Genomic DNA, 27,570 nt, shown 5'->3' on the forward strand with positions numbered 1-27,570 from the left:
AGAACAGGCGTAAAAAAAAGTACTGTTGCATGCTTTGTAAAAGTGACCTAAACGCATCTTGGAAAGTCTTCTATTTTTCTATTTACATAAACAAATGAAGAGAAAATCATAAGTTATGAACCATTTTAAGAACCTCTCTCTTTAGGTTCATGAGGGCAATGCAGCTTCACTTCAATGTAGCTCTGAGTAGCTTCTGCATCCTCACAGAGATTTATGAGCTCTCTGTTTGATCAGGATGCTTGTTAAAAGCTCCTTAAAGATAAAATGCAACCTTACGTCACATGCAGCAAAGGCAAAGCTTACAGTGCTTCGTAGGGCTGTTGGTCCGACTGCAGTCTACTTGTAGAAGCGGTGCAATTTAGGGAAATCACATGACCTAAAAAAGGAAGAAATTATTTTGGTAGCTCACACAAAGTTCAAAGATATTAATTAGTTTTACTGTATTTGAGTTCTTCCACATAATTGCCTTGTGGGGGTACCAGCATATAGACTTATCTCATACATGCTTATCTCTGTAAAATTGTTCAGTTTCTTATAAACCAGTTAACTCCAAAACAAAATCAGTGTTTCAGTGTGTTTGTGTAGACACTAAATATGGGACAATGAAAAAGACCCCTCTCAGCAGCCAAATACACCACGGACATATATTTCTTAAAATAGGTTGGTCGAATTATTTTGTCAAAAGTTATTATACCCCTGTAGGTAATAACTGTACACTGTAATATTCGTGTAATAATATTGAAAATTGTGATATAATATTCCGCAGTTAAAATGGCATAACTGACAGCAATGCAGCAGACAGTAGATCGCTTTTTCTTTTTTCTTTCTTTTTTTTTGGATTTGTATTTTTTTAGTCGTGGTGTTTTCCTAAATTGTTGTGGAAAAGATGACAGGTTGAAAACAGTCGCATCCATTCTTCCGTATTTAGTGGGCACTGCTATGTTCACCGGGAGCTGATAAAGCTTCATCGGTGTATTTTCACCCTCATCGACGACCGTTTGTTCTCACGCTGGAATGGCGCTTGATGCTGCTGGATAGCTGCTGCTGCTGCTGCTGCGGCTGTGGACAGCCTCTGCATCCATGCTCTCCCCCTCCCCCGCGGACAAACCGGAATGGTTTCTTCCAGGCGAACCTGTCACTGTCACCGCGGCGGTGACGGCAGCCGAAGTGTGAGAGCAGAGGGGGGGAGAAGGAAGGCTTCATCCACTGCCTGCCATTGCAGTGCGGCGGCTGCTGCTCTGGAGCCACATCAGGAAGACCTCTCCATTCCTTTTCTGTAAGATTTTCACAAGCACGCAAGGAGGACCATTGCGTTTGCGAAGGTGAATGGGTTTCTCGATTTATCCGTGAGTACGTTGTTGGTGGGAGTATATTTCGCTCTAGCCGCAGGAGCTGACTGGATGTGTGTCCCCCTGCGGATACAAGCGAGCGATAACGGTACAAGCCGAGGTAACTTAGCTACCTCACTGCTAGCAAACTGCATCTACGCGATATGCTAAGTAGTTAGCAAGTTGCCCAACAGGCTAATGTTATCTTCTAATTGAAAGCACGACTGATGATGTCCCTCGTCCTAATTTTTGTGGAGCTTGCATAAGCGATCATACTGAGTCACAAAATGCCTTGCAGTCGAGCTGTCATCAGGCGGACGCGTTGTTCCCACGTCAAGTGCGCGGAGCGTCCAGGTAAGGTTAGCTAGGATGAGCTAGCCTAGCCGCTGGAACAAAATGTCGGCCAGCTAGGGGTTGATCTGACCAAGAGGGTATGAAGGGGGCACAAGATTCATTGTGTGTCACACTGCAAGAGGCAGTGAGGGAGTGGTGTCGTGAGATCAGCCGCTAGAAATATGACCTCGTTTTCTAAATTAAAGGGAAGGTCATGCGTTGACTTACCTTGTTTTGATGGTCCGCTTGCAAAACCAAAGTGGGTCTTTGGTGAAGCCAGGTAGCAGTTGGCTAACGTTAGCTTGTTAGCTGGCGTTAGTTTGGTGACGCTGGAACACCTCGCCTGTCCCGGTGTGTGTACATTTTAACCAGCTGTCATAATAATGTCGTGTCAGCTGTGTGTGGGGGGGCTTTGCTGTGGTCTGCAGTCGCTGTTTGGCGTAGCTCACCCAAGCTAGCCATGTCACTGTTTTCATTTCCATATCAATGGATGGACTGCTGCTAACATGAACTAAACGCACCAGTCATCACCTGTTGAACATTGATAACGCTGGACACTATCGTTTTGGAAATAGTTCTCGTTTGTTTTGTCAGTTTACGTATGGTATAAGTTACTCACAAATACACACAGTATGTGGACAGATGACGTTATCTTGTTGGGACATGGTGCACTACCTATTCCCCTTTATCTGGTGTGCTATCTATATTTATCTATCCATCTCTATATCTCTCTATCTCTCTCTATATATGTATATATAAATATGGGGATTATCTGGAATTTTGCTGATCAAAATATTGTGATTAGGCTACTGTTTCTTTACCTTTTCCTTTGAAATGTTTCTTATGAGATAAGTGATACAGTTTACTGAACTAATTTGCCTCCTGTGGGAAATAAACACTCTACCTGGTTAGCCAACACATGTCGCAACCTTGGTTTACATTACATATTGTATGTAAGCGTTGCTAATAATTGCCACCATATCAGGTTTTAAATATGGTTTTAATGTTATTATCGTATTCACTTACTGTGGGAATGATAGGTGTGGTCATAGGATTTAGTTGACTCTGATTGGTCCCTGATTTGTCTTGTTTCTGTAGTGGATAATACACTTTGCATTTAAAGCTAGCTCCCGTAAGACAATTTAAAGCATACAGGAATATTACATGTCTTAACTATAATGTGTGTAATTGATCTGTAATTGGTTGGACATGTACAATCTGTCCGTGGAAGCACATGGTGCATTGCTTCACGTCCCGGTCTTGTGCAGCCTTAGAGCTTTGGTCTGTGACTGAAATATGTCATAACTGGCCTCATGATGGTAATGTTATATGAAATGGCAGTCGGGCAGGGCAGCACATTTGTCAGATGAAGTGGGGGAGGCACAATACAGATGATATTTGTGGCAGCCATTGGATGTTGTCATTGCAAGATTAAGCTGGGTTGTTCTTTGGTTTTTGTAGTGTTGTGCAGTGGTTGTGAGATGAAGAGAATATCTCTCTGCTCAAGGGCAGCCATACATGTTGGTCTGTAAATCATGTTGCCCTAAGCTGTCATGGAAGCAGCAGTCATCTGAGTCATTGTAGTTTTGGAAGGACAAGCATATCTGACATTTTGCCTACTTAAGTTAAATTTGACGGCAGTTTTGTAGTCCTGTGTATTTGTGGAAACTGTCTGGAATAATGGACCCATCCAGTTACAAGCTATAACCAAAATGACAACAGTAATACGAACGACTGCATTACTGCATTACTTAACACATGGAGAGACTAAAATTTAGTTTTCTGTATATGGCAATGCCCAACCAAATGCCATATTTTATTAAGGGAAAAAAGATCAAAGTGCATGGCCACAGGTACCTCTTTGAAGAGATGACTGGTCTATCTGTGTAGAGAGAGGTTGCTGGAAAACAATGCTGAAGAAAATGGTGTGAGATTGTGAACGTAGAATGTGTTTCAGTGCTGGTGATAGCCTGGAGGTGCCACTAGAATAAAAAGGAGAATGATTTAATGAGTTAACCTGCACTCTCCTAATATATTATATATTTGCTTACACCATGGATTATTTTGCGTAATTAGTATCACTATGATGTTTTCATCCTCTGGGAGGTGTGAGATGGACTCCTTGTTTCACTCTTCTTGAGCTCATAGATCTAATCCTTTTTTCAATTTAGGAGGGTTTTCTGTTCTGCATTGCAAATGTTACTCTGCAAGACTCTGCATGTTCTTAAGTATGGCTGTCATTGGCAGAAGAAGAATTATAATGCAACGGGTGCCAGAGGACAGTTTTTTTTTTCTCACACATCTCAGCATGAAGGCATTATATACTGTGATTATGTTTTTTTGTGTTGTCTGTTTTTGTCAGCCTTCACAAGTAGACTGTACTGCACATGCTGATAGGCCTCATCAAAGACATTTTTTGGGTTAGGCTTTAAAAAGTTTGGGAAAATATCTTCTTTAGCTCTGTATATGTTTTATACTACTTCAATTTTAGGCTACATTTTGGAAATAAAGTGAGTTATTGGCAAGTTGATTGATTGTGTGATGTGGACATTGAAAGGTCTTTGCTCTGATACTCATAGCAAAGACTTCCTAGCAAACACCTCTTAAAAATAAGTCATTAAAGTCCATGTTCCCCTTGTGCACTAAGTCTCAGTGTTATCAAATGGCATGTTTACATTATGGGTCTAGCTCCAGTTATGCAGAGGCTTGCTTATATAAATCAAGTCCATCGTAAATCACTATTTGAAAGGGCTGTGGAATTATCAGGATGAGGAGGCTTGCAAAATCTCTCATCAATCACATTTCAGCGTGAACCTCCTGTTTCTTATAGTGCAGAAACATCCCTTATCATGACTGTTTTTCATTGGCTCCGTTGTCCTCATTTCAATCACTGTGACGGAGAGGAGGCGGGGGGCAGGTCAGTGGCTCAGCTTATCAGCACATTCCTGCCCTCTTCTGTGCTCTGTGTGGGGCACTGATAACTTCCACTGGGCTGATGGAGTTCAGGAGCTGATTTCCTGTCCCATGTGTTCAGAACACTCTGCGGCTCTGGTTATGATCACTGACTCCAGCTGTTGAGCCTGGAAATAGATTCTGGTCACTCTTGAGCCACTATCCCAGTGATAGAGTCTAGAGTGAGTATCAAAGGTTTAATTTTTTTTGTTGTTGTTTTGTCCTAATTGGTCTGTAGAAATCCTAATCTCAAATCAGATTCTTTTTTCATGAAAAAACAATTAATTGCTATTACATATTTTACTTAAAAGGGGCCATAATCAATATTTTTTATTATACCAATGTATCAAATGCAGGTCTAATCTGAACACGTGTTCATTACAGTGTTGACAGTTAGCCTCAATGTTTAGCACATCAAATAAGGCCTGCTGGCTTCCTCCATTTTGGAAACTTAAGTCTAATCATTGGTGGTTTAAAGCACTGCGGCACTCGAAATCTTAACCTCCGTGTCTATGCAAAGCAGCTTTGACAGATGTCATGAGGTATCTGTGTGTTCAAGCCGTCAGAGACATTTTCTTCAATTTTTTATGACCATTTGTTACATGGTCTGCCTAAGAGACTCCTCTACTCCTCTTGCACAGAACGTTTTACCACTCTAGTAACTTTATCTCTAGTCTTTCTGCACACAGAACTGCTTTATTTAAGTTATATAATGGCTTCTAAATGTTTTATACATAAAATCTTATTTGAAATAAAGAAACAGGAATGTAAAAAATGCAGATACAAGTCAAAGGTATAGATATAATGTCAGGCGCAAACATGAATTGTGATGTAGAAAAAAGCAAACAAGCAGTCTGAACCTCCACACCACAGAAATACGTGCATTGCGCGGACATGATTAAACCATGATGAAACCATGATTTTATCAGCTTGCCATATCAGCAGAAATGTTCAATTCAGGCCTTTACCAGGATTTAATTTTGAAGCCTTTATCAGCCGATCCCGATGACGTGCCGACATTATCGTGCATCCCTTCTATTTAAAATGCTGACACAGAACACAGCTCAAGTATCCTTAACTGGAACACAAAATCTAACAGGATGCTTTAACAAGAAACATGCTAAAGTAATTAAGCATTTTCCTCAGATTTCACTTATTTGACACACACCTTTGGTTTATTTGTGTGAGTAAATTAGTGTTTCTGCAGTGCCAATTCTCACTTACGCATTGCCAAACATTAAGCCTTTACATAATAGACATAAGTGTAAGTCTTATAAAAGAAGATAAAGTAGTGACTCAACTACTGACTTGTAGTGATGAGTAGCTTAGGTTCTCTACATGCCTCTTAAGGTTGATGTAGAAATAATTAATTTGCAGGCTGGTAGGCAGAAGGTAGTGGAGAGAGCAAACTACGTGTGGAATCTGTCGCCTCTCTCAGGTTCTGCTCGGAGCGATGTAAATTTAACTCGTCCCCTTTGCCAGCAGCGACTGGGTGTCTTTCAGGCTTGTCCAACTCGATCATTATCCTGACTGATTCGTGGGCTGTCATGACCCACGTGGCCTTGGTTTGGACTTAGATCCACTTTCTGCTCTGATAATGAATGGTGTAATGCTGTGGATTGAATTCTTTTGTACCTCTTTGTCAGATTGTGATTTCACTATCGCTTCCTTCCTGTCATTTCATTTTGTTGTGTTTTTTTTTTGTGCGTAATGCATTTCTTCTTTCACACTTACAAACAAATCTGCATCAAGGGTAGATTCACAGTTGAGCATTTACTGTATCCAAAATGCAAATGTGGCTCTTGCATAAAGCAATATCCGCATTACTAACAGTCTCATATATGTCAGGAATCAGATCAGGAACAATCTGTCTGTTACAGGCAGTGAGGAGGGTTTCAGTGCATAAGTAGAAATTTTAGTGGATGGTTTATAGTTAAATGTTAAACTAAGAAACTCTGAGCTTGTACAGGTAACCCTCGCAAACTGTCAGGCAATCGGAGGATGTGCACAGTGAAATGTTGCTACATTTGTCTGATTTAGATGTACAGTAGAGTTCAATAGTCTCTGTTGCCATGTTCTCGCCGGTTCTCTCAACATGACCTGGAACAAAAGTTGCATTGTTAAGAGAAGAGTAGCTCCCGCCTTTAATAACAAATGTCTTGCATGTATTTCCTGTTGGTGGTGAGGGAAAATTCAGTCCTTCACAGACAACAAGGAATGGCTCAGTGTTTGTGGTTGGCACATACTGCAGATGCCAGAAATTGCCTTAGGATGAATTAATGTTTGTGCAACCATGCAGTATGCTACTCAATAGAAAACACATAAGTCTTAACAGTAATGAGATAAAATGTTTCAGCTACTAAAACAAATATAAATACTTATGACCAGCTCTCTTACTTTGTTCTCTAAATGCTGCTTCATTGGATGCAAACTACTAAGATGCTTTCAACAGGATGGGACAGTGTCCTTGGTTTTGTTTCCCTTTTTGTTGCAAACTGTACTGTAGTGGGTTTTCTGAACAATCTCATTTTATTGGTTGCGACTTGTCATCAATGATGTAATGGACCCACATGTTCAAACATTGAAAACACCATTGTAGCTTGGGATATAAATAAGTGCAGGCTTGCAGGAAATAGTTGATCTTATTGAAATTCAACCCTGATTACAAAAACGTTGGGATGCTGCATAAAAGGTAAATAAAAGCCGAATGCAGTCATTTCCAAATGAACTGTGTCTACTGACAACAGTTTCACAAAGTGTTCCTGAGCCCATGTAGTAGCATCCTTTATTCAGTCATGTGTTCACAAAGTGGTGAACCTCGCTTGTGAACCACTGAGCCTTTCCAGGATGCTCCTTTCATACCCAACATGATACTATCACCTTTTACCAATCAACCTGTTTACCTGTGGAATGATCCAAACAGGTGATTTTGGAGCGTTCCACAACTTTCCCAGTCTTTTGTTGCTAAACTTGTTTGAAACGTGCTGCTGCATCAAATTCAGAATAAGCAGATATTTACAAAAGTCAGTGAGGTCAGACATTAAATATATTGTACTGTTTTCAATTGAGTATTTTTGTCAAAAAGGATTAGTACATGATCACGTTCTGTTTTATTTATGTTTTTTACAGTGTTCCACCTTTTTTGGAATCAGTGATATAAATGGCTGTTTAAAGGTATCATGTTGTCCTCTTATGCATCTGTTCAAATGTCAGAATTTCCTGAGCGATCTTCCACATGTTTCACAAGTCACACATGCCTCTTTGCTTCTCAGCCTCTCAGATTTCCCTTCCTGTGGCTGTTAAGTTTGGTTTTATTTGTATCTGCATTATTTGCAAGCTAAAGTTTGTGTTGGAGGTGATATTTATTGGTGTTTGTGCTGTCTTCCGCTGCAGTATAAAAATACAGAGCATGATGTCCTCATGCATTGTTTCTAATATAGTCAGCTCGATGGTCAGCAATCCTCTGTGTGATGTCACGGACACGATGAGCGTAATTTATGCACGCAGTGCAGCACACCTGGGTAGGAGGGGCGTCATAATGTCCTACATGCAAAGAGAATTGATGAATTCTGCTCTGGTTCAACACGGCACCTCAGGGGTTAAGTCCGATACAGCAGTTTACACTGCGGATGGATGTTCGCTAGTACAGAGGAGTCCCATGCTGTAGCGGAACTGCAGATCCCACACAGATTGCTGCCAAGCTAGAGGGGATTTGCTTCGATCCCATGAGCGTGTAAGGAGAGAGTTGGAGGGACAGATTTTGAAGAAAGATGTTGGGAGAGGACACAGACCTGTGATGGGCAGAGGAAGCATTAGGGCGTAGTTGCGGGGTGTGTTTCATAACCCCTCACCTGTAGTCATAATTTCAGTTGTTACAGAGCTAAGAAAAGAGAAAGGAAGGTGGGGGTCAGTCCCTCCCAGCACTGAATGGTGCGGTTATGCACTGAGGCTGCTGAAGTGCGTCTGCAGGAATCTCCTGCTGGATTTACTGAAGAGCAGCTGGAGTTTGGAGACGCTTTTGTCTGTGTCCTCTGTAGTGACCAGGATGAACTGATGTAAGTACCTCTCGTCTCCTCTGGATCCAGTTCTATCTTAATACTTAAGGTGAAAGTCTGTTTTACTGTATCCTTTAGATAATGCGAGTGTGTGTTTTTCATGGCTGTAATTAAGTTTTATGTATAGTTTTAATCTCTTGACCTTATCGCTCGTGCATTGCTGCATCCCCCCCGCCATCTCCCCTCCATTAGAGATTCACGGTACAGTGTCGATCCATGTTGTATGTGCAGAGTGTCACTTCTCTCTCGGGGGACCGGCAGACTGGTGCTAAGGCATGGGCCCTCATTAGCATTTGAATATGTTCTCCAAGGCAGGGGAGTTTTAGCAGTTGTCAGCACTCCCCCAGCACATCGTTTTCAATCTCTTAAGTGATCAATCATCTTATTCTACTTGTTTGCTTCACTGCCAGCAGCCACGGTGGAGTGTGATCCTGTTGTTTTTCTGCCTTTCACCGCAGTGCAACTTGCACAGTGTTCTGAAAGTATCCTCCTTTGGACTTTGCAGTTTGTTCACTGCTGGCACGCTAGTCTTTGTGCCAGCGTCTTTCCTGGTTTGATTTAATGGTTGCAAGGCAAATGAGAGATGTTTCTTTCCCAGCTGGAGACTGAGCCTCATTAAGCTTTACTGCTGCTCTTACTGTATCATGTGGGGACCCATCTGTAGTTGGACTGTGGATGCTCATTTTAAGTCCCAAATAAGGAGACTCCAGGAAAAAAACCTCATGTCTTATCTCAAACTGCACTAGAAATAGAATTTATAGAAATGACAGTTTTGGTGGGATTCAGAGCCTTTTAATGGAATAAATGCATTATACCATTATCATGTTAAATAATTCAAAAGTAATTTTCCTAACTTGGTTGTATTTCAGCCAATCAGCTAAATGTTCAGCTAAATGCAGTCCTTAAAATGTCATTTAGTATCACTCAGTAACATATGAGAATCCCGGCATCAACATTAAGCATCTTCTATTGTAATACTTGCTCAAATAGCCACATTTTCACCGCCCTGGCACTATAAAGGATTTGTGAAAATGAGCTCCCTCTTTTTTTTTCCTGAGGCATTACAGACGAATCCAACAAATATGCACGAGCAAGAAAGTATTTTCTATGCTGTGCTGCGTGATTTGTTTCAGTCAAGCCACTGCATGTAATGTAACAAGAGGTTATTAAATGTTCTCCAGTGTTCATGCTGCAAGTTTCCCTTAAATCACTCTGTTGCAGCATCACAACGGCAGAATTAATGAGAGCTATTTTTAGCTGCTCTGGTCCCAGAACGGTCAGAATTGAATAAGGTTCTGCCTCACCCCTATACCATACTACAGCACAAAATCTTTAGTCAGAGAATTGAACACCCCACCATATTGCCTCAGTTCCCTCTCGGAAGAAATATGATTTTGTTTTTCTGCTGAATAGAGTTGGGGAGCCAGGGCTGTTTAATTTTAATGATACTCCAAAACGAATACAAAATGAAACACCATCTTAGCTTTCCTCTTCATGGGTCATGTGAGGTTAGTATTGTGATGGCTCATTGTATATTTAGGATTTTTTGTCTCCAAGTACAGACAGAGATATTCTTCTACTATTGTGTTTCAGGTTTTTACATTGCACAGTGTATGGATTAATAGAACCTGTATCACTGCTTCTCATGGAGCAAAGCTGTTGGCTTCACCAGTTACGCAATTCACATTTCAGGGGGCTCACTGTTTTTGTGGTAGCTACAGTACAGAGTCTGGAGAAAGAAGAAAGAGGGCAGAGATGTGTGGCATAGCTTGCAATGCAACCCCAAAGATCAGCTCTGTTTACTTTGTTACCAGCCAAACTGATACTTGGAATTGAAAAGAACTGTCAAAGATGGGTACCCTGCCAAAGAGGCTGCTAGACTTGCCAACAGTCGCCCAAATTTGCTAATATTCCATTTTACTTGATTCGGACGGTGCTGCCAGGTCACACAAGTACTTGTTTTTGTCGATGCTCCATTTTATTTCACTGGCTCATAGATGACTTTTTAGTTTTGGCTACAAATGTCTAACACGAATACTAGCAATATTGACTTGCAAAAAATGTATTTATAGCTGAAAAGATCAGTCGATTAGTCAACTAACAGATTAATAATTTGTCTTTTGTTTCTTTTTTAATTCCAGCTTCTCAAGTGCATATGTTTGCAATATTTTTAGTCATTAGAGACTGTTGCTTGGACAAGACATTTAAGTATGTCAACTTAGTCTCTGGAAAATTGTGATGGATATTTAATAGTATTATCTATGGACCAGCAAAATGATATGCAGCTGCACCCAATGTTTTATTTTCATCATTGATTATTCTACTGCTTATTTTTGAGATTAATTGTTAGGTCAACAGAATGTAAGCAAATAGCAAAAACACAATTTTTGTTTGGTTTTCAGTTGTCAGGGCACATAGAGGTGTGTTATGTTTCCTGTGGTCGTTTAACAGATAATTAATCTTTGTTTCATATAACTGTAAAATCAACATTTTGGGGTTTTGGACCATTGGTTGGACAAAACAATACATTGGACGACATTAACAAGGACCATGGGAAAGTGTAATGGGAATAGTTCACTGTTGTCTCCTGTTTTACAGACAAATGATTGATTAATCATGAAAATATGATAATGAAAAAAATGCTGGCCGACTTAAAATGCAGAGTTTTGTTTAACCAACTGTCCAAAAGATATTCAGTTTACTATTTTTTTGCATTTTTGCTCAAAACATTGACAGTAAATGTAGACTGACAGAAATTTCTGTCGATTGACTAATTGATTGCTGTACAATAATGGAAAACAATCATTAGTCACGGCCCTGTATTGATTTACTTGTGGAAATTAGCGGGACAAACTGTTTAAGCATGTCTGTCAAAGGAATACTCAGCCTTTTAAGCTACTGAAGAGTAAAACTACAGTGAGTTCACTGAATAATTGTGTTGTTTACCATTTGTATATTGACTCCACGCAGTCCACTTTGACCACAGCTTTCCTGTCCTTTCTCCACTCAGCTGTGACATCCATCTGTGTTGTTGTCCATCTGTGTTGTAGTGCTGGCTCCCAAGTTGCCTGGTTGTAATCCCCCAAGCATGACCCAACCGACATGGTGCGTCTCTGCTGTAGAGCGGCTGCCAGTCCTGGCTCTGGCTTGTGGCATGAAGCTTCTGTTGGCACCAGTTGTTTGTGGCCATAAAGGGCGTACACAACGGTGCCACAAACTCATCAGTCACTGGTTGCTGATGCGACTTAAGCACTGTACTAAAGCACTGTACACAAGAGCAGCACAGAGTCAGCTCTGAAGTGGGGGAACTGTTTCCTTTCTTTTATGTTTACCTGACTTGTGAGATTAGTTTCTGAATAGAGATATTTGGTTGTAAGGCTTAATCCAAAATGCTATGTGCATGCAGCACTTTGTTGTCTGATTGTTCTGTAAAGTGTTCCCTGCAAAGAATGGCACTTTGGAGGTGTTCTAAAGAAAGGTTACCATGTTTGTTTTTGACAAATGTCAGGCCGTCGTTGCAGATTGTGTTCCGATGCAGATGCAGCAACAAATGCATCGCGCTCATCTAAAATGAAAAAACGGCTTTTGTTTCTAAATTAATTCAGCCGTGTCTTTTTTAAACCTCCCACAGTTGAGAGGAACCTTCAGACACAGCCTGAAAATGTCAGGCCACTTGAACAACACCACACTGTTCCCCCTCTGTTACCAGAGCAACAAGCTCTGCAGGAGGAGAAAGCAAAATTACATCCCTTCAAAGTGAAAGGTGTGTGTGTATATGTGTGTGTTTGTGTGTGTGAGGGAAAGAGGGAGGGTGGGAGAGATGCACACTGCAGGACCCTGCTAAATCATTATTTTCCCTCCTAAACTCTGTTTAGTTTTTACTCCATTTTAGATTCCTCCTGCTTTGCTCCATTTGGGATTTTACATCCCATTAATTGTATGGTGATTTATTTGTATTGGATCAGACACAGTAAGCATTCTCTAATCGTATTTTCCAGACAACAAAATCACATCTCTCACAGCTCCGCTGCAACACAGGCCCTAAACGTTATACGCTTGTGTGTGTGCATGTTTGTGTTACGCTGCATAAATGCCCATAAAGAATCTCTCAGAGTAGGAATGTCAACTGGAAACACCTCCTATAACTAAGCAGTTCAGCGGTAAGCCGTCCATAAATTTTGACGAAATGTGAAGAGTTCTTTGCATCAGCTTTTCCACAGTGCTGATGAAGAAGACACAGGCGTAAATCCTCCTCCCCAAAGAGTAAACCGTCAAGTGAGAATTCATGCCTCTGTTTTCAGCAGTCTTCTTAATATTCAGATGTCTTTTTTTTTCCCGCTCTCAAGTGCAGTGTGTTCGACGTGAAAGGCCAAGGGGGTGTTCCCCTGCACAAACTTTTGTGCACCCTCCTTGTGTGAGTCCCACCATAAGCTGCTTGAGGAGTTTGTGACTGTTGCTGCCAAGCTGAGAACGTCTGGGGCCACTTGTGGCGATTTATTCAGCTGCCTGTATTCCCAGACACTAGCTAACGTTTGGCACTTGGCCGACAGGTCGCGACAGACCTAAAGACAATGTGTTGAAGGAAGCCTGGGTGGTAAAACAATAAACAGGACGGCAGCAGAGACGGTCGGCTGAATTTAGACCTCAGACTGGGCTTGTCTATCATACAAAAAACAAATAAAATAAGCACATTGTGTCCATAACAGATGATTTTTCAAACTGTAATATCTGCAGGTGCCGAGATTTAAGCATCATTATCACTTTTGGGAACTCGATAGCCTTACAATTAGCACGTTGTCATGCTGATGTGGTGCATATTAATCTTCGGCATGAAGCTGGACCGACACTCGCGAGGTGTTTTGTGTTTGAAGCTGCCAACAAGGTGGCAGTGATCTCAGCCGAGGGTCGAAGCAATGAAACCGATGCGTCTTTTAATGCGAGATTCATCTCCCTTCCCTCATCTGTCATCACGCTTTAATGTGCCGCAACATGAGATCACTCGTTCCCAATGAGTTCTCTGAACAGGCCGCCGCACTCTTAAGTGTTTGAGGTGTCAAAGAAATTACCAGCAAAGCAGGAAGGAAATGTGTGATAGTCTCACCTATTAAGGTCACAGACCTTGGATCAATTTACATGACAAGTGGGGGATTATTGCATTAGGTGCTGTGATGTGGGTTGTAATATGCCCCAAAGGAATGGACCTGATAGTATTTTATACGCAGTCATTGAATGTCTAATGTGTCGTGAGATTGTGGTGGAGGTGAAATGATATAGAAGAGGAGATAAGATAAGATGTGAGTGGTGGGGTGCAGAGGACAGTGCTGACCTAACAGCTGAAGGAGTCAACCTTCATCTTATCCTCTCTGGTTGTTAATGTGACGGAGGGTGTGCTTAAATGTCAAAGACTTACAGTCAGTGTGGCCTCATTGTATCTTGCAGGGTTTTTATCATTGTGTTCCGTGCACTGTAAACCTGGGACCTTGTGCTGTTTGGACGTAGTATAAAGGCGAGCATGTTGGTAGCGTGTGGTCTGTTTGGCAATTTGTGAGCGCACTGCGAATAAAAGCGAACACAACACAGTGCTATCTCTATCACTGTGAATAGGCAACAGTGTAGAACTTGAAACAAACCTAATAACCCGCTGGGTGCAGCCTTCTGTGAGCACAGTGGCTGTGACAGTTTGCATCCTTGTGAAGAGTGCGGCAACAATAGAACTGCTTTCCGCTTTTAATGAACTCTTAACTTGGTAGAGGGAATGAAGTGGGAATGGGCCTCGGTCAAATACTGTTATTGGTTTTCAAACATTTTGATCATTTATCATTTGTACTGTATGTCAGTGTGCGCTTTTGTTCTTACAAGTTTTGTTGTTTTTCTCTGAGGTGGCTGTTGTTACCTTTGCCAAGGAGGGTATGTTTTCAGTTTGGTTTTCAGTCTACTGTCCCGATTTTTATGAAACTGGGTGGATGAGCCCATTGAATTTGGGAGTGGATTTGAATTTCGGAGCGGAAACACAAACGAACATTTGGAATAAATACCATACGTCGCAAAATGGTGGTTTCATGGGGGAACCAGTACAATTGTAACATCAGACATATATAGTGGTTGCACTTGCAGATTTGCATATCATAGATGAGCGGTGTATTGGCCTTGGCAGAGGTCTGCGCTCTGTGGGTGCCCTTACAGTTTAGTTTTTGTTCCGTTTTCCCAGCTTGACATAATGCTGAGGATAAGCATTAAATGCAGCAGAAGCATTAAATGTGCATAAGTGCCTTGAAGCACATGCATGCACATTACAAAAATAATTAGACTGTACTGATAACATCCACATTATTCACTTCAAAAAGATGATGATGGACCATCCTGCAGACTTGGATGAAGGTTAAATTAAAAGTTGTGGTTGAATGCGGACGTGTCATCATTTTCCGGAGCAAACTGGGTTGCACGCTGAAACTTTTAAATCAAATAAACACTGATTTCACCTTGTGTATCAATTTCAATAAAGATTTTTGCGTAGTTGTCTTGTTTTCTTACTGTCGTGACAGCATGGTTGTTGGGCCTAGAATGTGTTAAATTGATCTGTTTGCCTGCTGTAGCGAAGATGTAAAATGACTTTGAACAAGGGCGTTTGGTGTTTTACCCAAGGAAGCTTTGGTGAGACACATGACTTTTCTGTTGGCTGAATCTGTGTGTGTGTGTCCCTTTCTGTCACAAGACAATCAGGCCAACATTATGTCCTGTTGCCTTATTCTGCCTCTTTGGATCTGAACTCTGTTGAATCTCTTGTGTTAATCACACTCTACTGTATCTCTGCCTTCCAGAGCGCAGCAATGGAGGAGACTGTCATTTGGGAACAGCACACAGTAACACTACACAGGGTAGGTAGCTGTTATCCTCCGTCAGATGCTCTTTACGTCTGTCTGTGTTGAAGCCTGTTCCAGTATCTCTCTCTACCCTGCCTGTTTTGCTATCTTTGCTTCCCTCCCCGCATTTTTCTTCCCTCCCGTTTTCAGGATCACAGAGAGACAAAACACAGGAGATATCGCAGAGATTTTCTTCTGCATGATTCTCTCCCACGTTTTTGGCTGTGGAGCGTAAATAACCTCCACCAAGAACTGTATTTTGTGCATGTTTTTGCATATAAATGACAAAGAAGCTAACTCGCTGCAGCTATTAGTCTATGTGGCTGCTGGCAGAGAAAAAAAGTAATTAATTGCGTTGTCAGTTGAGAGCAGATACAGTGCATGACTACTACATGTTTATGGTTCAGTGGCAAGCAGTCAGCTCTGTCTATCTGTAGCCACACCTTTTATTTAGCATTCAGTGTTTTGGTCCACACAGACGTTTAAATCAACATCCAAATCTCTGTTTCTCTGCGTGCAGGCACCAGGGTTTGGCTTCGGGATAGCCATATCAGGAGGTCGGGATAACCCTCATTTTCAGAGCGGCGAGACCTCCATTGTCATCTCGGATGTGCTGAAAGGAGGCCCAGCTGAGGGCCTGCTGCAGTAAGATTTTGTTCCATTATCGACAGCCTGGTCAGATTTTCGTTATTAGTATTAGATTACCCTGCCTGCTACAGAAAGACTCCAGCATGTCTGTCATGTCTGTGCCCCCCCCTCCTTAGGGAAAATGACAGAGTCGTCATGGTCAATGCCGTCTCCATGGACAATGTGGAGCACGCGTACGCAGTCCAGCAGCTTCGTAAAAGTGGAAAAATTGCCAAAATTGTGAGTGCCAACATCCCATTATGAATTCTTCAAGTATTTTGTGGTCAGTTGTTAAAAGTAAGACTAAAATCAGGAACTACAACGTGTTGTTGTATGCGTATTAACATGTACGGCATTTAGACATTTCCTACATATTTCACAGTCCAGAGAGGAATTGATTCGTCTTACTGTGACTGATAGGTTGTCCGCCTGATCTCGTATCTTATTTCCTTTGTCCAGACAATCAGGCGGAAGAGGAAGGTGCATGTCCCCATGGGCCGCCTGGGCGAGAGGGAAACTATGTCGGAGCATGACGAGGAGGAGGACAGCTACGATGAAGAGATATACGAGACGCGGAGCGGACGCAGCGGCGCTTACAGCGGCGTGGGCGGGGCCATGGGCAGGCGCAGTGGCCGGAGCAGCGGGCGAAGGGACAGGGAGCGTGAACGCAGCGGCTCGCGGGAGAGGAGTCTCTCCCCACGCTCAGACCGCCGCTCACACAACCTGCCCCCACGTCCTGCCAAGGTCACACTTGTCAAATCCCGTAAAAATGAAGGTGAGGCTCACAAAGTCGGGGATAAAAAAAAAAAAAAAAAGAGGGCAGCGAAAGAACGCCTTCTGTGGTAATCCAGGAAATCACCTGCCATTTTTATTTTCCCAGCTATTAGCAGACAGCCAGACGTTTTTGGAAGAGAGTAAGACCTCCAAATCAGCACTGGTCAACAGCCAGAGAAAACTAAACTTGCCAGCCTCAGCAAAATCCAAGTTAGCCCAAGTAAATCCAAGTAAAAGAGCAATTAATCTTCTTTAATCAGTACTGTTAATCCCAGTGGGAGCCTGACAGCAAAGTGTGATCAGCGTGATGTGGTCACGTGAACTCTGTGCTAACATCGTTTTTGTTGCTGTCGTTCACTTTGTAAGCAGAATATGGCCTGCGCCTGGCCAGCCACATCTTTGTCAAGGACATTTCCCCTGAGAGCCTGGCAGCCAGGGACGGCAACATCCAGGAAGGGGATGTTGTACTGAAGGTGAGGGAGAGGGAGACAAGAAGCCTGGTGAACATGTGATATGTGTATATCATTAAATATTCAACATGAACAAAACTATTGAAAATGTTCCATTATTTTCCTTTTTCCGACATGTGTATTGATGGAGATTTACAGATCTGCATTTTCTACTGTCTAATGTTGCATAACAGCACTTAACTCAGTTGCAGCTTGATCTGTTGATGTAGTCGAGTTCTGTGTAGCTCTGTGTGCATAACAGGCGCTTTTTGAGCGGTAACTATCCTCAATCATCCAGCCGTCTCACACATGTCATGTTACTTTCTCTGAATGTCAGCACATAATTAAGGTTAATCAGATAATTATAGGAAAGAATGATGTGCAAGTATGCTGTATGTAATGATTCCTTGATTTCACCCTGACAAACATAATCAGTGTTATGGTTGAGTTACATCTGACCTTTAAGACAACTTGTCCTTTTTATTGCTTTAAAAACTGAAATAAAGACATTTTTATTTGATTTCTCTTGCTTATAATTGAAATTCTGTGGCTGTTCTCTGTCATGTCATGGCTAACAGCTGCTCTTTCTGATTCTCTCAGATCAATGGCACAGTGACAGAGAACCTCTCCTTGATAGACGCAAAGAAGCTGATAGAAAGGTCAAAGGGCAAGCTAAAAATGGTTGTTCAGAGGGACGACAGGGCGACCCTGCTGAACATCCCTGACCTCGATGACAGCATTCCTTCAGCTAACGCCTCTGACAGAGACGGTGAGCGTGATGTCAAGTGTTGGACTGAACTGGGGCGCAGCTCAAAAAACAGACTTGTCAGTGTTTTATGTCAGACTCATTCGTTGAACAGCGGCTCTCGTTTGATCAGACATTTCAGATATCCATTCTCTGGCCTCCGATCATTCCAATCGATCGCATGACAGACATCGTAGCAGCCGCTCTCGCTCTCCAGACAGAAGATCTGAACCCTCAGACCACTCCAGGCACTCGCCTCCGCAAATCAGCAATGGCAGGTAAAGACCATCAGTCCACATGTTTATGTCTTTGACTTTTAGCCGTCATGAGAGAAATTCAACTGAGGGATAGCTGCAAAATTATCATCTGTCATTTTAATATTAAAATTGGTGGTGCAGTCCCAATAGTAATTCAGATTTCAACCAAATATCAACAATACTAGATTATTACAGATTAGTAGTATGTATGTAAGTATGTAATGTTTGGAAAACAAGCACTGTAGGCTTTTAGAAATTGTGATGTGGACCATTTAGAGGTTAGTTTCGTTGTTAGCTTCAGCTCTTTATTTCTATTAAATTGGCTGTTATGTAGGCGATCTTGTCATAATGTCTATGCAGCTATCTGTCAAAGTTCATTAAGACAGGCTTGTTTTTTTGCATGTGTCTTTGAAGGACTTTCGATTCTTTGTTTGGGTTCATAAATGCCATCAGCCCATTCAGCACTTCTTTGACTGTAATCTTGTTCGAAAAGTACCTCATTAAGTCTCCATTTAAGATCAGTAGAGCGTCGGGGGTTGTTCCCCTTTCACCCTGCTTATTGGCCCAAGAAAAATAAAAGTCAGCTGTTAATCCGCAAAAGAGTCAATCCTGGTCAAAATTAGCGTTCAGAGGTTGGTGTAGCGTAAAAAGTCAGTTCAGCCTATTTTACTGCGCGACCTCTGCCATTTTAATCAAAGCTGCAACAGTTTCAAAAAGTGTAAAAGCCATATGATGATGCTATATGCCAGACACAGGAAAGCTGCAGTTTCACTTTTAATGAACTCTGCCTTTTTGTTCCCTTTATACTTCACCAGCTGGAGAATACCGTAAGTTTGGCGCCATTACAGAGTGAATAGTTACTAATAGTAGTGGTAGTAAATCCTGAATAGAGTTAATGTAGATCAACAGACAAGTATGTTTAGTTTTAGGTATTAGTTTTTACAAACAACTCTAAAATCAGTCATCTTTACAATAGAGACATTAAGCATTTGTGTCAGGGAAACCAGTGTTTTTCCTAACAGCAAATTACCACCTAATGGAATATTGCTGAAGTGACGTTGCACCGCATCAGTTTTTCAGTGACACGTCGTGTTTTGACTCGAGATGACAGAGTCCTGTGGAAGTATCACAGGATCCTGGAGTCTCTTGAATGTTTTAGTGAGCAAACCGCATGTTTGGCACAAGGACAATATGGCTTCAACGATGACGGAACAAAAGGCCGTCACCAACTATCAGTGTCAACTGTCTCCCCTTTTACATGTGGCTCAGCTTTTGTAAGATCTTTTTCTCTTTGTATCTGTGGATCTCTTCTGTATGTGTTGAGTTGCCAGAAGCTAAAATGTGTTGTAATCATTTATGTCTGACACATCTAGGCTAGTGGAGCACTTAAGTAATTCATTTCTGAAAGTATTTTAATTAACAGGAAGGAGATGCTGGGACAGGATGTTATTGTTTATCTGAGCCTGGTCTGTGACATGTGACCTTTCTCTCAGTTCAGGAAGTTGGCAGTTGAAAGTGGGCCCTGGTCCTGGATGGATTGAACAAGAAGTTTGTTCGTCTGTAGCCAGTTCAACCAGGGTCCTTCATGGTTGCTTGGGCACTCAGCCTGTGAATAAAGCACTATTTTGCCAGTAAAGTTGTGCCAGCAAGCAGGCATGTGACCAGGAGGTTGGATCAGAGCCCTGAAGCTGTACCACTGGACGGCCTGCTTAGTTCCCCTCTGATTTCTTCTGATAAATGTCGGCATTTATCAAAACACAGGGAAATTCTCTCATCATTTATAATTATCTGACTCGTAATTGGTCAGGGTCACCGTGTGTCACTTTACACAAACTCGCTGTTTTAAAGCTGGCATAGAAGTCAAACCTTTGCTGGTCTAAAGCCAGAGCCACACAGTTAAATTCACCTGGAGGACAGAATCCATCCTGACACCTTAGATAAGCTGCTCTAAAAATAGAGCAGGAAAGACAAAGTGGTGACCTTCAAGACGAAGATGCAGCCTCAGACTCGAGTGGTTCTTTTCACCTGTTTTTCTTTTCTCAGCTGGTGCGTGTCCTCTACAGTCATTGAGTGCTGTATGGACTTGTTATTGTTGCATGTAGTCAAGATGTTGTAGCCTTAAAGCGCTCCGATTGCCTCCGAGCGCTACATCTCCAGAATACGCTATTTATAATCTCATGTATTCCTTTTCTGAAGATACAAAAGTGTGTATTTTTCATCTGCAGTCACAGAAGTCGTGATGACGAACGGATCTCAAAGCCGGCTTCAACACCAGCGAAGCTCGCAGAGGAGGTTCCTCTGCCCAAACCGAAGGAGTCGGCTATTGCTAGAGAGGAGAAACAGCTCCCACCGCTCCCAGGTCAGCGACAGAACAGTCAGCCATAAAACCAGATCATTATGTGGGCGTGTAAAACAAATCTTTGTAAATCAATTGAGTCTTGTGCTCATATCTGTGAGCGAATCCAACATGTTCGCATATGTTTCCTTGTCCATCATAAGCAGTAAAATGACTTCATGATAGCAAAATGAAATCGTGTTCGAACCAGTCATTTTTGCCCTTTTTAAAAGTACTACCAAAAAAAGTTGGATCCAGACGCCTGCTGAGCCTGGCAGAGTTTGCCTGGAGCCAAGTGAAAATAAACCGTATGAGTTGATCTAGTCTGACGTTCCTCCCCAGCCTGCAGCACTCTGCTGCCTTTCTGTTTGACCTCCCTGCTCGGGACGCTGTGTGCCTTCAGTGTGTGCGCAAGCATCTGTGTGATAATGCGCTGCCTATGTGTGCTTCCTTTGTTTTTAAAGATATTCAGTGCAGTAATTAATAACGTGCGTTTGTCTGTGTTTTTTGGGTTTTTTTTATTTTTCAGAGCCCAAGCCTGTGTATGCTCAGCCTGGGCAGCCAGATGTAGACCTGCCTGTCAGTCCCTCTGATGCTCCTGTGCCAAGCGCTGCCCACGATGATAGCATCCTACGGTAATATAGCAGTGTAATATGTCACATATTAAAGTCCTCTTAAAATATACAAAACAAAACAACTACTATGTGGAATTTTAACCTGCAGTTCACATAACAGAAGCCAGTCTTGAAACAGCTGTTGACAGATTTCAGAATGCTCCAGTGCACATCCTGCCCTCAGTTATCTATGGGAGAGAGGGCATTTTGGCTGCCACAAGTCATAGATTTAATAAGAAATATTTATTTCATGGCACATACTGGTTTGCTGGCAAGTTTTGAAAAGAAAAGCAACTTTGAATATAACAGAATGTACAACTATCGGTGTTTGTGCATGAGACCAACAGTTGACTGTGGTTGTTGTTGTTTTTATCTACATCTAAAATATTAAAATCTGTTCAAATGTTCTTTAGGACTTTGCTTTTCTGACAATTTTACAGCTTTGCTTTTGCAAGCTCACTAAAAGAGTAAACAGTCTCAACAAAAGAGGAACCTGGCTGCCATCCAAGAGTCACTCAGCTATTCATAAAGTGAAGTTTGCAATGGAAAGAGAGAAATGTGATCAAATGGTGTCACGTCAAAGAAAATCAGCCTGACTACTGTCTTATCCCCCCTCCTCAGGCCAAGCATGAAGCTGGTGAAGTTCAGGAAGGGGGAGAGCGTGGGGCTGCGGCTGGCTGGGGGGAACGACGTGGGCATCTTCGTGGCCGGAGTGCTGGAGGATAGCCCAGCTGCTAAGGAGGGCCTGGAGGAGGGCGACCAAATTCTCAGGGTGAGGTACTTTATTTTTAACACAGAGAGTGTTAGTACCTGACAGCTGAAATCCGGTGCTTGTTTTTCAGTTGAAGAGTTGTTGTAAAAACGAGATTGCAAAAAAACGTATGTCCAAAACTTCAAGATGTTATTCTATGTTACAAATGATTGTTTTTTTCTTCTCCTTGTTTTAACAATGGGTACCTGATAGTGTCTGTAAACAGCCATGTTTTATGGAGTGTGCATCCTCAAACGTTTCCCTTTTCTTTCTTTTTTTTTTTTTAATTCATGATTTTACACACTGGCTGATCCAAAATTCCTGTACCTCCAGGCCGGTCTCTTAGCAATGGCCCCGAGGGAGCACACACAAAAAGCTGTGTTTCCTCTGTCTGTGTTTGTCCCATTTCCTCAAAGCCATATATCTCACCATTTGCACCTCCTCCTCCTTTCTCTGAGTATAATGAGGAATGGCCTGGGTTCTTGCAGTGCAGTAAAACCTGCAGTTACCCAGGCAATACTGACAACAGGAAGGGCAATGTAAACCTTAATCTAAATAGAGATTTGCACTTTCTCTCACGCACTCTATGAACAATAAACCAGACTCCTTTAAGATTCCTAGTTATTCTGTGGAAAGCATAAAGCAGTAACCTCTGTGTTCCCACATTCCAGGTAAATAATGTAGATTTTGCAAACATAATCCGAGAGGAGGCGGTGCTGTTCCTCCTGGACCTTCCTAAAGGTGAAGAGGTCACTATTCTGGCCCAGAAGAAGAAAGATGGTAAGTGAAGTGAGTAAGGAGAGGAGACAAGAGCTTCATTCCTGTTGCTCACGTTGACCCGGCGTCTCTGACTCGCTGCTTTTTCCTGTTCAGTGTATCGGCGGATCGTGGAGTCGGATGTTGGCGACTCCTTCTACATCCGGACACACTTTGAGTATGAGAAGGAATCTCCGTATGGGTTAAGCTTTAACAAGGGTGAGGTCTTCCGTGTGGTGGACACCCTCTACAATGGCAAGCTGGGCTCCTGGTTGGCTATTCGCATCGGCAAGAACCACCAAGAGGTGGAGAGGGGCATCATCCCCAACAAAAACAGGTGACAGCATCCAGACGGACATATGTCAACTGTCTCCAAGAGTGACATGCTGGATAAATGTTGAACAGGAGACAGTCAGTCATTCATTATGATTATCATTGCCATGTAGTGTCCTTAGGTACTGGCAGTGTTGAGGTTAGCTGCGCCAAGTTTATGAAACATGCATTAGCTCGTGTTACAATAAGAACTGTCTCTGTCTTGCTGCCATTTGTCAACAGAGCGGAGCAGCTCTCCAGCGTGCAATACACTCTCCCCAAAACAGCAGGGGGCGACAGGGCTGACTTCTGGAGGTTTCGTGGTCTTCGCAGCTCCAAGAGGAACTTGAGGAAGAGCAGAGAGGACCTCTCTTCCCAGCCAGTCCAAACGAAGTTCCCAGCTTATGAAAGAGTTGTACTGAGAGAGGGTGAGGAGCACCTGTGTGACTGAGCCCATATATCAGTGTGAGACTAAATCTGCATTCTTAGTCTGTTAATATTTACATTTTCTTGTGCAGCTGGTTTCCTGAGACCTGTGGTGATATTTGGGCCCATCGCTGATGTTGCTCGAGAAAAACTCTCCAGAGAAGAGCCAGATCTTTTTGAGCTCGCAAGTACGTTTGTATGCATTGTGTTGGACAGATAGCGAAGAAAACGGCAACTCGCAGTAAACCTGCTTTCTACATAAATCCCTCTAACTTGTTTCCAGAGAGTGAACCGAGAGATGCGGGAACAGACCAGCGTAGTTCAGGAATCATTCGTCTTCACACCATCAAGCAGATCATCGACAGAGTGAGTTTGCCTCCTTTCATCATGTACAAAGGATTTAGATTATTTTCGTCACAGATATATTTTATATCCCTCCTCTTTGCTGTCTTTATCTCGTGTAGGACAAACATGCTGTGCTGGACATCACCCCGAACGCAGTGGACAGGCTGAACTATGCTCAGTGGTACCCGATTGTAGTCTTCCTAAATCCCGATAATAAGCAGGGTGTGAAGAACATGAGGACCAGACTGTGTCCAGAGTCCAGGAAGAGCGCCAGGAAGCTCTATGAGAGAGCCATCAAACTGAGGAAGAATAATCACCACCTGTTCACCAGTGAGTGGGCAGGGAGTGTTAAAACACAGTGCATTTTAAATGTATGTCGTTTTACAGGTTTTATTCTTGATGAAGTGATTGTGACTCAGAAATATTCTCTCTTAGCCACCATCAACCTGAACAACATGAATGACGGCTGGTACGGCGCTCTGAAAGAAACAATCCAGCAGCAGCAGAACCAGCTGGTGTGGGTGTCAGAGGGCAAGGTCAGAGACAGTCCTGCTGCATGTGTTCATCCCATTTCACTGAACATGATTTTGTGAGACATGTTAGTCTGACTGAGCGACACATGACATGATTATTTCTCTGCTCTTCTCAGGCGGATGGCACCACAGAGGATGACTTGGATATCCATGATGACCGTCTGTCCTACCTGTCGGCACCAGGTAGTGAGTACTCCATGTACAGCACGGACAGCCGCCACACTTCTGATTACGAGGACACCGACACGGAAGGCGGAGCGTACACAGACCAGGAACTGGACGAGACTTTGAACGACGAGGTGGGTCTCCCCACGGAGCCCGCCATCACCCGCTCTTCCGAGCCCGTTCGAGAAGACCCACCCGTAATTCAGGACACTCCTGGTTACCCTGGATACCAGCACCCCGTGCAGCCCGAACCAGCCAGTCGCATAGACCCTGCTGGGTTCAAGATGGCCGCTCCGCAACAGGTAAAGTTCATATCTGGCTTTGCAGGCAGGCCACTGCAGGCTGCGCCTGTCAGAGATGGATATTTGGATAACAGTATTTGACTGCAGAGCAGAGGAATAGCTCCTTTGTGTTCAGTGTTGTGTCCTGACCTTTGTTAAGATTAAATGTCCTTTACTAAGTAATAAACATGTTTTAGAAGCTACTGGTATGTTATCTATTCTGACCACATTTTTGCAAGTGCATTCTCTGGCTGGTGTAAAACAGTGTAAGGAAGAAGATCATGGTGTTGGGGTGAGCTGTACTTTGTGTGCCCTTGGCAGGCTGTGTTATAAATGTCTCTTAACAATACTTCACAGCAAGATGAGGCTGCTCTGCCCATGCCCTCGTTGCCTCCGACGGTGGTAGCGCCCCCTGCTGTTGAGCAGCCTGTACAGCTAGAGGGTATGCACCTAGAGGAGCCGCCTGCTGCAGCCGCAGCTCCTCAGGCTGACTCACTTAGCAGCCCCAGCCCTGCCCCTGAGCTTATTCAGCCCCCACCACCACCACACGAACCCCACCCGTCTGGACCGCCTGGTCCAGAACCAAAGGTACCCGCTGTTTCACCAGCCACTCGGACCGGCCCTGGGCCCCAGCCTGCTGTTTTAACTGCCTGTCTTCTCGCACATGCTTTCCACTCGCTCTCTGCATGACATGCCCACACTGTGTGACTCACTGAGCCCACTGTGTGCCTCTGGCTCCCAGAGAAATGTGTGACAGACTAGTCCACATGCACCACAGTGGGCTGGGAGACCAGAAGGACTGGTACATCTGAGTCTTTGACCAGGGTGAAGACATCCACAACCAGCCCTAACTGTTGCCTCTTACTTCCTTTGCATGGCTCCTAATGTTTTTTGGGTTCCTTTCAGCTTTAACTCTCTTCTGTAGATGAACAATAGTAGCACTTACAGTGGCATCATAGTGGTAGATGTGTTGTCTGTTGTAGTGCCAGTAGTTTGACGTTGCATTAGATGCAAACTGAATGTTGGTTGCATGATGAAAGCTAACCTGCAGACAGTACTCTTGGTATTTCCATCAAGCAATTCTCCCTATGGAAAAACAAACTTACATAAGCACACTGCATTGTGTCTTCTGTTTAGCAGTTTTGTCCTGTGTAGATGCCAACAAATCAACCTTCTTCCATAGGAATTACTGTAACTAGACTTGCTGTCTACAGGCTACACATCATATGTTTGAAATGAGGCCTTTCAGAAATGTGCAAATTGCTTGTTCGTTCCCTATTTATTTAAAATGTTTTAATATGTAAAAAAAAAAACTCAGTTGTGCTCATGGATTCTTATCATTCTTGAAAGGCATCTTGTCAAACAGGCATTCAGAACTGTTTTTGAATAATGGTCCAAGGTTTGCTCGTGTAATTGCACTTTTTAATTGATGTTTGTTTAATTAAATGGTAGAAGGATTTATTTTCTAATGATTTGGTTCATGTTATATATGTTCAGATTCTCAAGGTTTCAGTTTATTTGCCAGTATTGAATTTAATCTTGGAATTATTCTGAATATGGAGTTGGGAAAGCATTTTTCCCTGATCGCTTTCTGTCCTGCAACATGGTGGTTGTTAAAAATGTCAAAATGAAGATGGAGATGTGATGGATGTATTCATTTAGCATTGTTTCTTCACAGATGTACAAGAAAGATCTGTACAATATGGAGGACCCTGTGCGAATCAACCATGGCCTGAAGCAGTCTATGAGCTACAGTCACCAGCCGTCGTACCAGGACAAACAGCCATACCGCGAATACGACCACCCGCCTTACGGTTACGATGGAGGCGGCTACACAGAACCAAAGCCTCACACTGACTCTCACCTGCACTACGACAACCGTGTGCCTCATTACAACGAACAGTGGCCCCCCTATGACCAGCAGACCTCGTCCTCTCAGCCCGCAGGGTACCAGCCGGGCCACCAGCAACCCATGGGCTACAACCCCCGGTCCCCCTACGAGGACGGACCAGGGAGGGACTACAGCCCCCCTCAGCCGCGCTATGATGAGGCCCCGCCAGTGGGCTACGATGGCAGACCACGCCACAGTAAACCTGGGCCCATTCGTTATGATGAACCCCCGCCCCCGCCCCCAGCTGGCTATGATGCTCGCTCTCCTTATGAGGCCGAACCTCACGGCTTCCCCATAAATTCACCACGATCTCCAGAGCCTCCAAAGCAGTATTACGGTGACTCTGGTCTGAGGCCCACCTACATTCCTGGGCCTCCAAACCGGGGCTATAAGCCAGGGATGCATGAGCCTATGATGAACTCTGAACCCACAATTCCCCCTCCTAAATCAGAGACCCTGTCCTCGCCAGGTGAGCCGGCCATCACTCCAGGCTCCAAACCCCTCCCTCCACCACCCCGGGAAGACCTGGATGAGGACCCGGCCATGAAACCGCAGTCAGTGCTAAACAGAGTCAAGATGTTTGAGAATAAACGGTCTGTTTCTATGGACAGGGCTAAAGAGGGAGAGACGGCGGCACTCAGGGTAAGGTCTTCACAGAGGTGTGCAGCTGTCGCCTCATTGGGTCAAACATTTTATGCCACAGATGTAAATTAACTAAAAGTATCTAGGACCATACTCTGAGTTTTGTTAGGCAAAATAAAGCTATAGAAGAAGTTTAACA

General features: G+C 43.2%; 1 protein-coding gene across 7 annotated transcripts in view; it reads left to right on the forward strand.

The window, feature by feature from the left end:
* The first annotated feature begins 1,177 nt into the window (after nucleotides 1-1,177).
* Nucleotides 1,178-27,570, forward strand: part of tjp1b (tight junction protein 1b) — a 31,286-nt gene continuing 4,893 nt past the window's right edge. For 3 of the 7 annotated variants that reach the window (XM_041939148.1, XM_041939150.1, XM_041939151.1), the window contains exons 1-21: nucleotides 1,178-1,322; nucleotides 15,487-15,543; nucleotides 16,049-16,173; nucleotides 16,293-16,395; nucleotides 16,615-16,930; nucleotides 17,296-17,402; nucleotides 17,979-18,147; nucleotides 18,257-18,401; nucleotides 20,606-20,739; nucleotides 21,245-21,350; nucleotides 21,951-22,101; nucleotides 22,752-22,860; nucleotides 22,954-23,173; nucleotides 23,392-23,576; nucleotides 23,667-23,762; nucleotides 23,858-23,940; nucleotides 24,039-24,249; nucleotides 24,355-24,455; nucleotides 24,569-24,919; nucleotides 25,256-25,486; nucleotides 26,577-27,431. In XM_041939148.1, coding sequence (XP_041795082.1) covers nucleotides 15,496-15,543; nucleotides 16,049-16,173; nucleotides 16,293-16,395; nucleotides 16,615-16,930; nucleotides 17,296-17,402; nucleotides 17,979-18,147; nucleotides 18,257-18,401; nucleotides 20,606-20,739; nucleotides 21,245-21,350; nucleotides 21,951-22,101; nucleotides 22,752-22,860; nucleotides 22,954-23,173; nucleotides 23,392-23,576; nucleotides 23,667-23,762; nucleotides 23,858-23,940; nucleotides 24,039-24,249; nucleotides 24,355-24,455; nucleotides 24,569-24,919; nucleotides 25,256-25,486; nucleotides 26,577-27,431 — 3,846 coding nt within the window. In that variant the 5' untranslated portion in view covers nucleotides 1,178-1,322; nucleotides 15,487-15,495. The remainder of the gene's footprint in view (nucleotides 1,323-15,486; nucleotides 15,544-16,048; nucleotides 16,174-16,292; nucleotides 16,396-16,614; nucleotides 16,931-17,295; nucleotides 17,403-17,978; nucleotides 18,148-18,256; nucleotides 18,402-20,605; nucleotides 20,740-21,244; nucleotides 21,351-21,950; nucleotides 22,102-22,751; nucleotides 22,861-22,953; nucleotides 23,174-23,391; nucleotides 23,577-23,666; nucleotides 23,763-23,857; nucleotides 23,941-24,038; nucleotides 24,250-24,354; nucleotides 24,456-24,568; nucleotides 24,920-25,255; nucleotides 25,487-26,576; nucleotides 27,432-27,570) is intronic. The other 4 variants (XM_041939149.1, XM_041939153.1, XM_041939154.1 and 1 more) reach the window with 2 other exon arrangements.

Source organism: Chelmon rostratus, chromosome 6 (genome assembly GCF_017976325.1).
Source record: "Chelmon rostratus isolate fCheRos1 chromosome 6, fCheRos1.pri, whole genome shotgun sequence".
Classification (NCBI taxonomy): Eukaryota; Metazoa; Chordata; class Actinopteri; order Chaetodontiformes; family Chaetodontidae; genus Chelmon; species Chelmon rostratus.